Below are 13,917 nucleotides of genomic sequence, written 5' to 3'. Positions count from 1 at the left end.
ATAATGAATACATAAATTATTAAAAATGAACACATAATATAGAGATTAAAAATATAGTTTCAAATATTTTAGGGATAAAATAAAAAAAGAAAAAAAGGACATTTTATGTTAAATTTTTAAACACTATGTTACTTGTTTAATATAATAAAATATATTATTTTAATTAAATTATGTATATACTTTTATGTGATAAATTTTTATATTTTAAAAAAATTTGTCATACTTTAATCTTTCTAATTTGGAGATGCACCACTTTTGATTGTCAAAGTTATGTATACAGTGTATTTAAATGAATGGTAGATAGTATACAAGTAAAATGAATGAAAAATATAATATATTTATTTTTTAAAAAAATTATTAACATTATATTATTTATTTAATGTAATAAAACATGTCATTTTAATTAAATTATGCATATACTTTTATGTTATAAATTTTTATATTTAAAAATGTTTTTACATAATTAGGACTCATATAAACAAGTTGTTAATTTAAATGATATTAAATTTAAGGTATCAAAATAATTAGCCAATTTTTTAATAAAAATTAATCATCAATAAAATAATGAGTATTTCATAAATAAAATAATTAAATAAAAAATATATGAACTCGTATTCATAGTTTCACTAAAGAGTTATAATGTCAAGACCCACATACTATAATGGATTATGAAATATTCATGGTTAAACATATACAACAGAGCAAAGTCTACTGTTCACTAGCTGCAATGTAATTTGTCACGAGAGTGCGAAATGACCCAAAACATAAGAGAGTCCCAAGTATGAGAGTAGAAACTCATACTATATTTTTTATAAAATTTTCCTTATAATAAGAGTTATTTGTTAACACCTTCACTTTTTATAACTTATATTTCATTTTTTATTCTCATCAATAATATTGGTTCAATAAGTTATTTTCACAAAACAATTTCACAGAACAAAAAAGTTATTTTAACAAGTAATTTTCTTTTTCATGTCACATCAACTAACCTCAATGCATATTCCTAATAAGCTAAGTTGTTTACTCGCAATTAACAATCCAAACAACCTATTGAAATTGTTCATAACCATAATTTCTTTAAGTATGATTCATATTATTCTTTAATCAGAATTAAAATTTTACTTTAATAATATAAACACTTATATTTAATACAAATCTGAGTTAACTACTAAAATAAAAAATTTAATTTTTATTAAAAAAAAACACCTAAAACTTATCTAAGCAAGTTGATCCAAGTGTTTTTGAAAAGAAATTTTGTTGGGAGTGAGTTGTAGGAAAGGCAAGAGGTAGGTGGAGGGTGGTGAGCTTCCTTTTGTCAGATTCCCTTGCTTGTCCTTTGGTAATTGGTATCACAATCACAAACCCTGACAGAAGCCAAGAATAAAATAAAACCACCCATCCAAATCCAACACAAGACAAGACAAGACAACGTAATGAAGACCATAATGTCGGCCAAATCCCCCCACGACACTTCCTTCTCCTTCTCAAGGAGATACTTCCACTGGAAAAAGAAGCCCTTGGACGAGGAGGAGGAGGAGGAGGAGGACCAAGAACGAGAAGAGGAAAGAGAAATCCTAAACCACACAACCTCCTTCTCCCACTTCCAAGAACCACCAAGGAAAAGCAAAAGACCCCACTTCTCAAGGTCGAAGCTCAAGTCAGCCCTACTCACGCTACCCTTCACGAAGCGACCACCCTCCCTCGGCACACGTGTGGTGGGCACGCTCTTCGGCCACCGCCGCGGCCACGTGCGGTTCGCCTTCCAGGAAAACCCCAAGCTGGGCCCGGCCTTCCTCCTGGAGCTCCCCACGCCCACCAGCCTCCTCGTCCGCGAGATGGCCTCGGGCCTCGTCCGGATAGCCCTCGAGTGCGACAAGCCCAACAAGGGGGGTGCCAATACCAGTCGCAAGCTGCTCGAGGAGCCTCTCTGGAGAAGCTACTGCAACGGGAGGAAGTGCGGGTACGCCAACCGCCGCCAGTGCGGGCCCGAGGACTGGGCCGTGCTGCGGGCCGTGGAGCCCATTTCGATGGGCGCGGGCGTGTTGCCGGTGAGTGGAGGTGTCTCCGACGAGGGGGAAGTGATGTACATGAGAGCGAGGTATGAGAGGGTTGTGGGCTCCAAAGACTCTGAAGCCTTCTACATGATGAACCCTGATGGAACTGGGGGTCCTGAACTCAGCATTTACTTCATCAGGGTTTAGCTTAATTACCTTTACAACTTTTTCTTTTTCTTTTTAAAAAAAAAAAAAAAAAATTATCTATTGCAAATTTACGACCACAACGACAACAACCATTGTTCCCATGTCGATTATTATATATATATATATGTTTTATTATGTCGTTTTGATGAGCATGTTTTGTTTTGTTTGCTGCTTGTGTGTAAACAAGACGAGGGACTACTTCATTTTGCTAATGCCTTAGTACAAGATCATGAGATAATTGTGTTCTAGCTAGATAGGATTATGAGAGCTTATGTAAAATTATATGCTCTAGATTTGAGTAAGAGTTTTTTTTTTTTTCTTTTTGTGTGAAGGGTTTGTCCATGTTTACCGAATCTGAACAATTCTGATTGGCTTTAGTGTGACTGTCATTGGTTGAATAAAGGGATTTTGCATGTGGCGAGAATTATCATGGGATTTCTTGCTAAATAGATGATGTGAGCTTAAGAAATTGCTTGCTTTTTTTATTGACTGGGTGAATTTACTACAAATGTATGGAGATATTGGAAGTGTGTTGGATTCTAATGTTGGGTAAGAAGTTGTATGATTTTGGAATGCGGATACGGGTGTGTAAAAATAAAAAAATTCGAACCAATCCGAAATAATCTACATTGCATGATTTCTTTAAGTTATTTAATTTATTTTTAAATCGATCGATATATATATACAAAAGAATTGATCCAATTTAAAAGAACATGATTTTTATAATTTTAAGAAGTCTAACCTATCCATTTAAAATATGAAGCTCTCTACTTTTATAAAGTAGAATAGATCGATTTGTTTTGGTTTTTTAAATACTCCGAGTATATACGGTGCAATTTTTAAAATTTTTTCATTTGAGTAGTGTGTTTGGAAGCTACCAACGAAATTAGTGGTTAGTTTATGCTTGGCAGAAATATATGGTTCTTCAAAATCTCAGCAAAACAATAGGGCCGCACTATTAGTATGACTTTTTCTTTTTTTAAAATGTGGATAACACTTGGTGTTTTCGAATAACAGTTTTCATTCATTCATAAGCAAGAAAGATGTGTCCTTTAAATACATTTAACTATCCCAATAAATTAGTTTTTAATTTTAGCCAGGGATTAAAAAGAAGATAAGGATTCTTTCCGAACGAATAAAATAATGATTTAAATTATAAAATATTAAATTAAATAATCATTTTATAATAAATTTATTAAAAAATATTAATATTTTAAGAATTCCGACCATAATTTGGATAACTCTTTCTATTGTTTTGATAAATGGGTGGTTTGGAAGGAATACAGGGCCAGGGGGCAGAAAATCTCGTAGTTGTTGCAATTTTGTTGTCTTTTTGTCTCTATCGGGAAATGCATGGTTATGGTTAGTTGAAAAGTGCTTTTATGAATTATTACGTTCCGAAAACTAATTGGTACTCTAGATAGGTTTTGCACGAGATTTAAAAAAAATAATTAATATTTTAATTTTTATAAATATTTATTACTTATTTTTTTATTTTATTTTTTATTTTTTTATAATATTTTATTAGAAATATATTATTTTTTTAAATGCAATATTAAATAGTTAGAGAAAAATAGATAGATATTAAAAATAAATAAACATAATATTTAGTAAACATACTTTAATAGGTAAAAATGAAAAGAAAAAAAAATAATAAGTCATTAATTTTAGTATAATGACAATAAAAAAAATAATAAATTCTAACTAAACGACTAATACAGTATAATATGCATGTTGTTAGTTTTCTGTCTCTTTACTCTATATTTTGAAAACTTTAAAAATAATTCTGTCACCACTCACCATTCACGTGTATTGTGTAAAAACAAGGTGGTAACTGGTAAGGAACTATTTCTTTGTTCTTTATTCTTCGATTGAAATTATGTAGGGTACGATGATTAGTGCGTCATTCAGTTGTTGAGCTAGAACTAGAAGTTGTGAATTTCTTTTGATTTTGAAATAGGTATTTTCATAATATATGCCAGATTTTATTTGTGTGTAGTGGTTGGATTATCTTAAAACGTTGAATTGCTTTTGCAGACCAGCGTTTTCTATAGAACATGGCTCACACGTAAGACTTAAAAAGCTACTCATGGACTAGCTTTCCACCGGAAGACCAATTAAAAACGGTAGTAGAAGACTTATAAAGTCTAGATACTTAATACGACACAGATACGAGGGTACGATTTTTATTTTTATTTTAAATTAAGGATACAATACGTCATTATATACGATAAAAAAAATAGAAAATTTTATATCAATATAAAATATTTGTAAAAAAGAGAGAAATATGTCTTTGTAAATATATATATATATATATATATATATATTAACTTTTAAAATATTTTTTTCGTTTAAAAATTTTAAAACTAAAAAATATTAAGATATTAATAAAACGAACATTTGGGTAAAAAAAAAACGTATCCAAACCATATCACATGCGGAACTTGAATAAAAAATTTGGGGTACCAAATTAATTTTTTATATATAAATTAATTTTTTATTAATTAAAAAATAATAGAATTCTTCATTTTTCTACTCAAAATAAACATGCATAATAAAAAAAATCTAAGAAAAGTATTATCATTTACTAATCATTTCATAAAATAATCATAAAATACTGTTATTAAATATCAAAGGTTACCTAGAATGAACCGAGTCAAAATAATTGAAGTAAACTCCAAAATATGTTGTACATTTTTCTCCCATAAGATCCAAAATAATATACTAACATAGCCCAAGCTACTTGTATTGTATAGTATCAATTGCACACGACATATCCAAAATTGTGTAATGCAAGTCAAGTAAAAAGAATCATCCAAAAGCCAATAATTATTTTTAAGTGGACCAAAATTCAGGAGTGACCGCATAAATTAAATATTGACATTATTATATATATATATATATATATATATATATATATATATCTAAAATTTTAAATGCAATCCTAACATAAATTTTATCATTAAAATAATAAAAACATAAGTAGAAGTTATCTTTAGTTAAAGTGCTACTCTGCACTGTTTCAATGACTTAAAATGTTCAATAATTGAGTCAGAACTAAAACTTGTTGCAATATCCCTTTCAATATAAATGATCATACTATCTGCTAAAAGTCAGCTTCCATCTTATTTCTCAACCTGATCTTGATTATTTTCATTGTAGAAAAAGATCTTTCAGTTGTAGCTGTAGAAACTGGAAGAGTCATGATAAGACGAAGTAATCTATCGATCAAGTAGCAAACTTCTGACTTTTTGTTATTGCCAAACATGTACATAACTCTTGCATTGTTGATAAATTCTTTAAATTTGAATCTTGACGAGCATCAACAATGAAATGTTGAAGTTGGAAATGCAAATTAACCTTCTCTTGCTCACTGAAATCCATGGGATAATATTTGCCTACAAGAGTGCAAATATTTTCAATATTAAAAGCTTTATAAGCATCCTTAGGAACTAATGTCAAGCTTAGAGTTAATAAGTAATAACTCCACTGTTTGGTCATTAAATCTACAATTTTAATTGCTTATCAATTGTAACAAAGAATATTTCAACTCTCAAATAATGCTCCACTGTGATATGATCTTTTTGGTGATGAGAGCGCCCTTGCCTTGCTACATAAGAAGCACTAAATTGGGGAACCTCAAGATCATGTTTTTCACAAAAAGATGTCACATTTTTTAATAACTTATCCCAACCTTTTTCTCTCAAGTTTTGAATAAGTGCTTTTGTAGAACGAACTAAATGCATAACAATAACTACATCTTAAGATTGTTGTTGTAAAGCTTGACAAAGAACATATGTTATCCCCATATTTCTCTCATAAAATGCAAAATCAATATAAACTCAAATGAGGTCAAGCTTTTGTAAGCATTATTAGCATCCTCACGTTGAGAATAAGTAGATCCATCAACAATAATTTTTTCTAGAACAAAACAAGTTGCATCATACATATTTATTAAGCTACAAATAGATTAGAAATGAGAGCTCCAACGAGTATCCCCAGTTTGTTTCAAAGTACCAATTTGATTTTTCCCTTTACCAATTTCAAGCTCATCAATCTCTAACAAATATGCAATTTCATCTAACTTGGCAGCTTGTAACTCATCATGACGTTTACTAGAAGAGCAAACAATATTCACAATAAAAGTCAATTTTGAAAAGAATTGATGAATTGGAATAACTTCTCTTGATGCAGCAACCAAGGCAAGTTGTAACCGATGAACAAAACAATGAACATAATATGCATAAGGACAATCATTTAAGAATAATTTCTGTAATCCTTTCCATTCTCCTTTCATATTACTAGCACCATCATACCCTTGACCATGAATATTAGAAACATTAAAATTATGTCGAGAAAGTACAACACATAATTCATTCTTTAGAGTTAATGCCGCAGTGTCTTTAACATGCACAATATCAAAAAACCACTCTTGTATAAAACCATTTTCAACAACAAATCTCAAATAAGAGCCATTTGTTCCTTTTTTGATTCATCACGAGCCTCATCAACAATTATGCAAAATAATATCTCCTTTTGAATTTTATGGGAAGTATATTTGCAATTATATGGAGCATTTTCCAACACAACTTTTGCAACCTCATCATTGTATGATGCTATGAGTTTTATCATCTCAAGAAAATTACCTTGGTTTCTTGATTCACTAGTTTCACCACGATCTAAAAGCACAAGCTTGAAGTGATAAATAATGAACAATGTCAATTGAGGTCTTGAGACGCAAACGATTCTTCGTAATTTGATCTAAGTTTTGCACATGAAAAACATTCCTAATATGACAATTTTGATTCAACAAGTCTTGACAAGCTCTCACTGCATTATTGTGTGGTGAGCAAGGATCCTTTCCAATGTGTTTAAGAAAAACACAATTCTTTCCATTATTAACTTTCCTCCAACTTTTAAAACCTGTAGAAAAAATAATCAACAAAGTTAAAACTTGTTGATGAAAATCAACTCATTGGCAATTATAATTCAAATTCAATCACCTATAGCAATGAAAACATTTGAACCAAGGCGTCCGTTTGGTTTTTTACTAGAAAGATAGCAAGGCAAGCAATATGCAACATCTTGTGAAGGTGAATACTCTAACCATGAAGGAAATATGCTAAACCAAGTGTATTGAAATCTCCTTGGATGATCATCTTTACCAGATAAAGGATAATTTTCTAAATGCATTTTATATGGACCCATTTTAGATAAGCCCTTCGTACCTCATCCGTTTGATTTGGTGGGTATTGCCAAATTTGAGGTCGTTTCCCCGGATCACGTTCCAAAGAATTTTCAAATTCATTATATGTAACTTTATGAACCTTTGAGAGTTGTTTTTCATTTTCTTCAATTCTTGGATTCTCGGGAAATTTCTCAAGTTCAGTTAACATACAAGTTGCCTTTTTTTCATCTTTCTCACAAGTCTTCCTCTTGAAAAAAGAATCAATTCTTTTACTCTTTATCATAATTCTTCTAATATATATTTATCACCTTTCAGTCTTTCTCCTATATAGAAAGGAAAAAAATTATGTTCACAATTATCACAATGCAAAACACTGTTTCATTCTTTCTAAGCTTTTAGCTAAAACGCTTGTTAGTTAATTTTATATTTATCCTTTTTTTTCAAGAACAGAACAGTGTACCATAACAAGCACAAATGTAAAATTTTTGTTTCATGCCACATACAACTGCACTTAAGTGAGGAACTAATGTTTATAAATCATAATAAAGTCACTGGAGAGTACCAATTAATCAAGGAAAGTAGGAAAACATAGAAAACAATAATAATTTCCAAAATCGTTTCTGATAAATACAGAGACTTTGAGAGCAAAACAACTTTCAAGTGGAAGCATAAAAATTAAAACATAAACTAAACTTTGTGTCCTAAGATAACCAAAGTCAATCCTAGCAAAAGGGGAAATGAGCTTTTATTTAGTCCACCAAAAAGTCCAATGCAAATTAAAATTTGCAACACAACCCAAAAGTCTTCTTTCTCTATTTTCCTAACCCACTAGGTAAAAGACAAACCTATATGATTTCATTTGCACATCGTAAGGGACGATAAACACAAAGACCATAGCTAAATGGAAAAAAGAGGAAACAAAACACGTAGTGGCAGAGAAACAATAAGAGAAGAAAAACAATAACTGAAAAATGGTATATAAAGAATATCAATGTGAAAGGCTGATGGAATCATGCCTAAGAAGGCAGGGGGTGACACACTAAAGGAACCAGGAGGAATGGGCTAGACATGAAGGTTTGGGCTAGTCAAGGCAAATCTTCAAGAAGTTGATCCTACGCTTTGTGAAGGAAAGGAGAAGCAAATCTTCCACTTCTCATGAACTCCACCATCAAAGGCGAAGGCATTGGAGAAAAGAGAAGTCCTAGTCCATAATGTTAGGAGGGGAGAACTAGAAAGCCATGAATGTGAGTGAGTGATCAAAAGAGAATTCTTGATTCAAGGGAAAGGCTTTCAGCTTTGGAGGCTTCTTTGAGAAGTTAACTAGGAGAAAGATAATAGATTTAGACTTTTAATTTGATTACAATTAATAATATAAAAATATAAAAATATAATATTAAAATATATATTAGTTTTTAGAAAATTTTGGGGGAGTTGTGGCTCCCCCCGTCCAATAAAAGATCCACCTCTGCATGTTATAAAGTCGTATCTAGCCATTGTATCCAATAATTTTTTTTAAAAAAATAAAAAATAATCGAATACTCCTTAGATACGTATTTTGACATATCCTTACCGTATAGGTATCTAATATGGGTACAACACCGATACTTCTTCATTTTTGGAGTATCTGAACTTCATAGTAAAAGGCTAATTTTCCAATGAGAGATGTGAAAAAATTTTGTTGGCTTCTTCTATTCTACATGTGCATCATGTAGAAGACTATTGCACAAATTTGAACACAACACGAGTACACAATATGAATATAGGAATACGACAAAATAAAAAATATAGGATATGAGGACACGACACACACACACACACAAACACACACACACACACACATACACACACACACATATATATATATAGAGAGAGAGAGAGAGAAAGAGGAGGGATCTGTTTACTCCAGGAGTAAGTCTACCTAGACTTACTTCATTCAATAACTCATGTTCTACATCAAATTTCAACGATCCAACCGTTGAATTTAAAGTTCTTAATGCATAGATCAAATTTGTCAATTTTTAAAAAATTTGAAAATCATTTGATACTTTGTTTCATTAATTCAAATCAATGTATAAAATAATTTTATGATTATCCGTTAATTTAAATTAATGAAATGAAGTATCAGATGGTTTTCAAATTTTTTAAAAATTTTTCAGATTTGATCTATGCATTAAGAACTTTAAATTCAATGGTTGAATCATTGAAATTTATAAAACATAAATTATTGAACGAATTAAATCTACTCCTAGAGTAAACGAATCCCTCCTAGAGTTAGTTAATTTAAATATAATATCTTCTACCAATAATTAATCTATTGTTATAATTTTTATTTTTATTTTTTTTTGCATTAAAATAATATTTAAAATAATAATCTAACATTTATTCTTCTTAGCATATATAATTATCAACATTATATTTATTTTATAGATATTTTATATCTTTTGGAGAAAAAAAAATTAAACATGTTATTCTTATTAAAATTTTTGAGACATGAAAAAGTTCTGTGTTTTTAATATATGAGTATGCTATATTTTGAAATGGACAGTTATATATATATATATATATATATATATATATATATATATATATATATATATTAACTAAAATGATTGATATCTGATTATAGATTTTTTAATTAATTAGAATCAGGTGTTACTTAATATAAATTATAATATAACAATTATTATTGTAATTAATTTTATTAAATTAAGCATAAGTTATTATTGTAAGTTATTATACTTAAAAAAAATAGTAAAAATGAATAAGATAAAAAAGTTAATAGTGTTATAATTTTATCATGTAATCAATTATTATAAACTCTCAGTTATAACAAAATTTTTTTAGTTTTAATTTTAAGTGAAAACATATAAATATCATGCCATTATAAATAAAATATTTTAAATGAAAAAACATAAAAATATTGTAGTTTTTAATATTCATAACACAAGAGTATAAAGTGAATTTTTTAATTAAATATAATTAAGTAGGTATATATCTTTGAATTTGGAATTGTTTGTAATAATATAATAGCATGTTCAATGGCTGTGCCTTGGAGAGTTGCTTAATCCAAGCAACAAATCCTTCTAGAAATTTATCATTGGAGGAATCCTACATGTCATGAGAGAGGCGTGAGAAAAGAAGAAAAAGAAAAAAATAAAAAAGAAAAAAAATTAAAAAAGAAAGAGTTGTTGGTGTTGGTGGAAGAAGATAAAAAATAAAAAATTTGAAAAAAAAGTGTCGTTGGTGATGGTGGAAGAAGAAAAAAAAAAAGATATGTTGCAGTGTTGAGGAAAAAAAAGAGAAAAAAAAAAAGAAAACAAGAAAGAAAAAAAAAGAAGAAAAGAGATGTTGGAATTAGCCGTTATGCATTTTCAGGTATGTTAGGCTTAATAACAAAGACATAGAACCACTTCTACAAATGGGAGTAGCGCCTGACTTTTCAGGTATGTTAGGCTCAATTGACTATATGCATTGGGAATGAAAAAATTGTCCTGTTGCGTGGAAAGGTCAATTTTGTCAAGTTGATCATGCAAATCCGACAATCATTCTTGAAGCAGTTTGATGGAGGTGAGTAGTAGGAGTGAAGCTCAAACTCTTCCTAAACTCCTCCTAGGCTCGGATCTTCTTCAATGGAGATAGAACACACTTGAAGAACTCGTGAAGATGAAGAACAATCTGCGGAAATGGAAGAAGGAAGCATCCAAGCTCATGAACTCAAAGGATTGCACACTTCAAAGGGAAGGAAAACTAGGTTTTCCTAAGGTTTTTGAAGGCATTCTCTTAGGTTTTCTCTCTTGGAATTTTCGGTGACTCTTGAGGGAATTGGCTGAAGTATTTGTTCAGGAATTCTCATATATTCAAAAGTGTCTTTACAAGGAGGGAAGAGATACAATTATAGGAGGAAAATTAGGTCAAGCTTGGCAGCAACCAAGTAGGCATAGTTGGCGCCAAGTTTGAATTTCAAATTTTGAATTTGAAATTCAAACTTTGGCCACTCACATGCTTAAACCGGATTGCTACCTTCATTTAGGTGTCATTTAGGAGTGATTTGAAGTGGATTTGAGCTCACATGGCCGGAACTACTACATGCCATCCATGTGACTCAAATTCATCTCAAATTACCTCTAAATGATGCATAAATGAAACCTAATTCTCCTATTAATGTATTCTTCATATAATCCTAATCTAATGACCGAAATACATTGGTCTAATGAATACAATGAATAGGAAAAAAATATAAGAAGAAGAATGAGCCCAATTTTGGGTATCAAAAGCCCAAAGCTCAAGAAGCCCAAAATTAAGCCCAAGACACCTAAACCCTAATCTATGGTCAAAATACAAGACCAACAACAAAGTAAATTCCTATACTAAGAAAATACAATTAAACATGGTGTTAAATCAATTAAAGCCCAAGTGAGAAGCACCCTAGGCCCACCAAGCCCATTGGGCCCACTAAGCTCTGAAGCAGTCAAATCTTCAAGTAACCTCCTGGCCATTGCTCTAGTGGTTGGGCCTTTAGCCCATGCTCTTCCATCATTCCCTCCCTCTTGAGAAGGATTCGTCCTCGAATCTGAAGAGTCGTCCTCATCATCACTAGCACCTATAAAAGGTTTAAGATCACAAACATTAAAAGTGGTGCTGACTCCATAATCAGAGGGTAAATCAAGTCTATAAGCGTTATCATTGATACGCTGTAAGACTTGAAAGGGACCATCTCCTCTAGGACTGAGTTTGGACTTCCTTTGATTTGGAAAACGTTCTTTTCTTAAGTGAAGCCAAACCCAATCACCTTCCTCGAAGATGATAGACTTTTTGCCTTTATTCCCTTGTTTGGCATATTTCTCATTTTGATTTTGAATATGAGTTTTAATCCTTTCATACAGTTTCTTGATAAAATCAGCCTTTGAAGCCCCTTCCTTATGAATGAAATGTTCAACATTAGGAAGAGGTATCAAGTCTAAAGGAGTTAAAGGATTAAACCCATACACAGCCTCAAAAGGAGAAATATTGGTAGTTTTGTGAACTACCCTATTGTAGGCAAATTCAATGTGGGGCAAAAACTCATCCCAAGATTTGTGATTACCCTTTAGGACTGCCCTAAGCATAGTAGACAGAGATCTATTCACTACTTTAGTTTGGCCATCTGTTTGAGGATGACAAGTAGTTGAAAAGAGGAGTTTGGTTCCTAGTCTTGACCATAAGACACGCCAAAAGTGGCTTAGGAACTTTGTATCTCTATCTGAAACTATGGTCCTAGGAAGTCCATGTAGTTTAACCACATCTCTAAAGAAGAGTTTTGCAATGTTGCTTGCATCATCTACTTTGTGGCAAGGAATAAAATGAGCCATTTTACTGAAACGGTCCACTACCACAAAGATAGAATCCATTCCCCTTTGAGTTCTAGGCAAGCCTAGCACAAAATCCATGCTAATATCTACCCAAGGAGAAGAAGCAACAGGCAAAGGTGTGTATGTACCACGAGGCATTACTTTAGACTTAGCTTGTAAACAAGCTAAACATCTAAAACAATGCCTTTGGACATCTTTTCGCATATGGGGCCAATAAAATTTTTCTTTTAACAAACTAAGGGTTTTCTCAACACCAAAGTGCCCCATAAGCCCACCTTCATGACTCTCTTTAATTAATAATTTCCTAATGGATCCTTGGGGTATGCATAACCTTCCTTCTTTATACAAGTACCCCTCAACCATATAAAAACCATCAAAAGCTTTTTGTTGACATTTTTTATAATTATCACCAAACTCAAGATCTTCCTCATACAATTCCCTAATATTATCAAATCCAAGAATTTGAGTACCTAAAGACACAAGCAAAGTATGTCTCCTAGATAAAGCATCAGCTACAACATTTGATTTTCCTTTCTTGAATTTAATGATATATGGAAATTGTTCAAGGAACTCTAACCATTTGGCATGCCTCTTATTTAACTTACCTTGACCTCTTAAATATTTAAGTGACTCATGGTCACTATGAATGACAAACTCTTTAGACACAAGATAGTGTTCCCAAGTTTGTAAAGCTCTAACCAATGCATACAACTCCTTGTCATAGGTTGAGTAATTGATGGAGGCACCTTTTAGTTTTTCACTAAAATAGGCAATGGGGTGTCCTCCTTGCAATAACACAGCGCCTATGCCAACTCCTGATGCATCACATTCTAGCTCAAAAGTCTTTTTAAAATTTGGTAGAGCTAAAATGGGTGCATTAGTAAGTTGATCTTTAAGTAATTGAAATGCTTGGTCATGCTTTGAAGTCCAATCAAATAAAATATCTTTTTTGACTAGCTCATTCAAGGGTGAAGTAATGCTAGAGAAGTTAGGCACAAATCTTCTATAAAAACTTGCTAGTCCATGAAAACTCCTAACTTCACTAACATTTTTTGGCTTGGGCCACTCTTGAATGGCTTTGATTTTCTCGGGGTCCACTTGAACCCCATTTTTGCTTACAATGAACCCTAGGAAAACCACATGATCCACACAAAAAGTACATTTTTCAAGATTTGCAAAT

General features: G+C 31.4%; 2 protein-coding genes across 2 annotated transcripts; one reads left to right on the top strand and one right to left on the bottom strand.

The window, feature by feature from the left end:
• The first annotated feature begins 1,278 nt into the window (after nt 1-1,278).
• Nucleotides 1,279-2,340, top strand: LOC109788890 (protein MIZU-KUSSEI 1). The gene has a single exon (XM_020347745.3). The coding sequence runs from the start codon at nt 1,434-1,436 to the stop codon at nt 2,199-2,201; it is 768 nt and encodes a 255-aa protein (XP_020203334.1). The 5' UTR covers nt 1,279-1,433; the 3' UTR covers nt 2,202-2,340.
• Nucleotides 2,341-6,662: 4,322 nt separating this feature from the next.
• On the bottom strand, nt 6,663-7,409 carry LOC145953442 (uncharacterized). The gene is made up of 2 exons (XM_083067396.1): nt 7,205-7,409; nt 6,663-6,880 (listed from the first exon to the last, which is right to left on the bottom strand). Exons 1-2 carry the CDS (start codon nt 7,407-7,409, stop codon nt 6,663-6,665), a joined length of 423 nt encoding a protein of 140 aa, XP_082923522.1.
• Nucleotides 7,410-13,917: the final 6,508 nt, after the last annotated feature.

The sequence above is a fragment of the Cajanus cajan genome, chromosome 11 (genome assembly GCF_000230855.2).
Source record: "Cajanus cajan strain Asha chromosome 11, NIPB_CcT2T_4, whole genome shotgun sequence".
NCBI lineage: Eukaryota > Viridiplantae > Streptophyta > Magnoliopsida > Fabales > Fabaceae > Cajanus > Cajanus cajan.
This window is presented reverse-complemented; position numbering and strand designations above follow the sequence as displayed.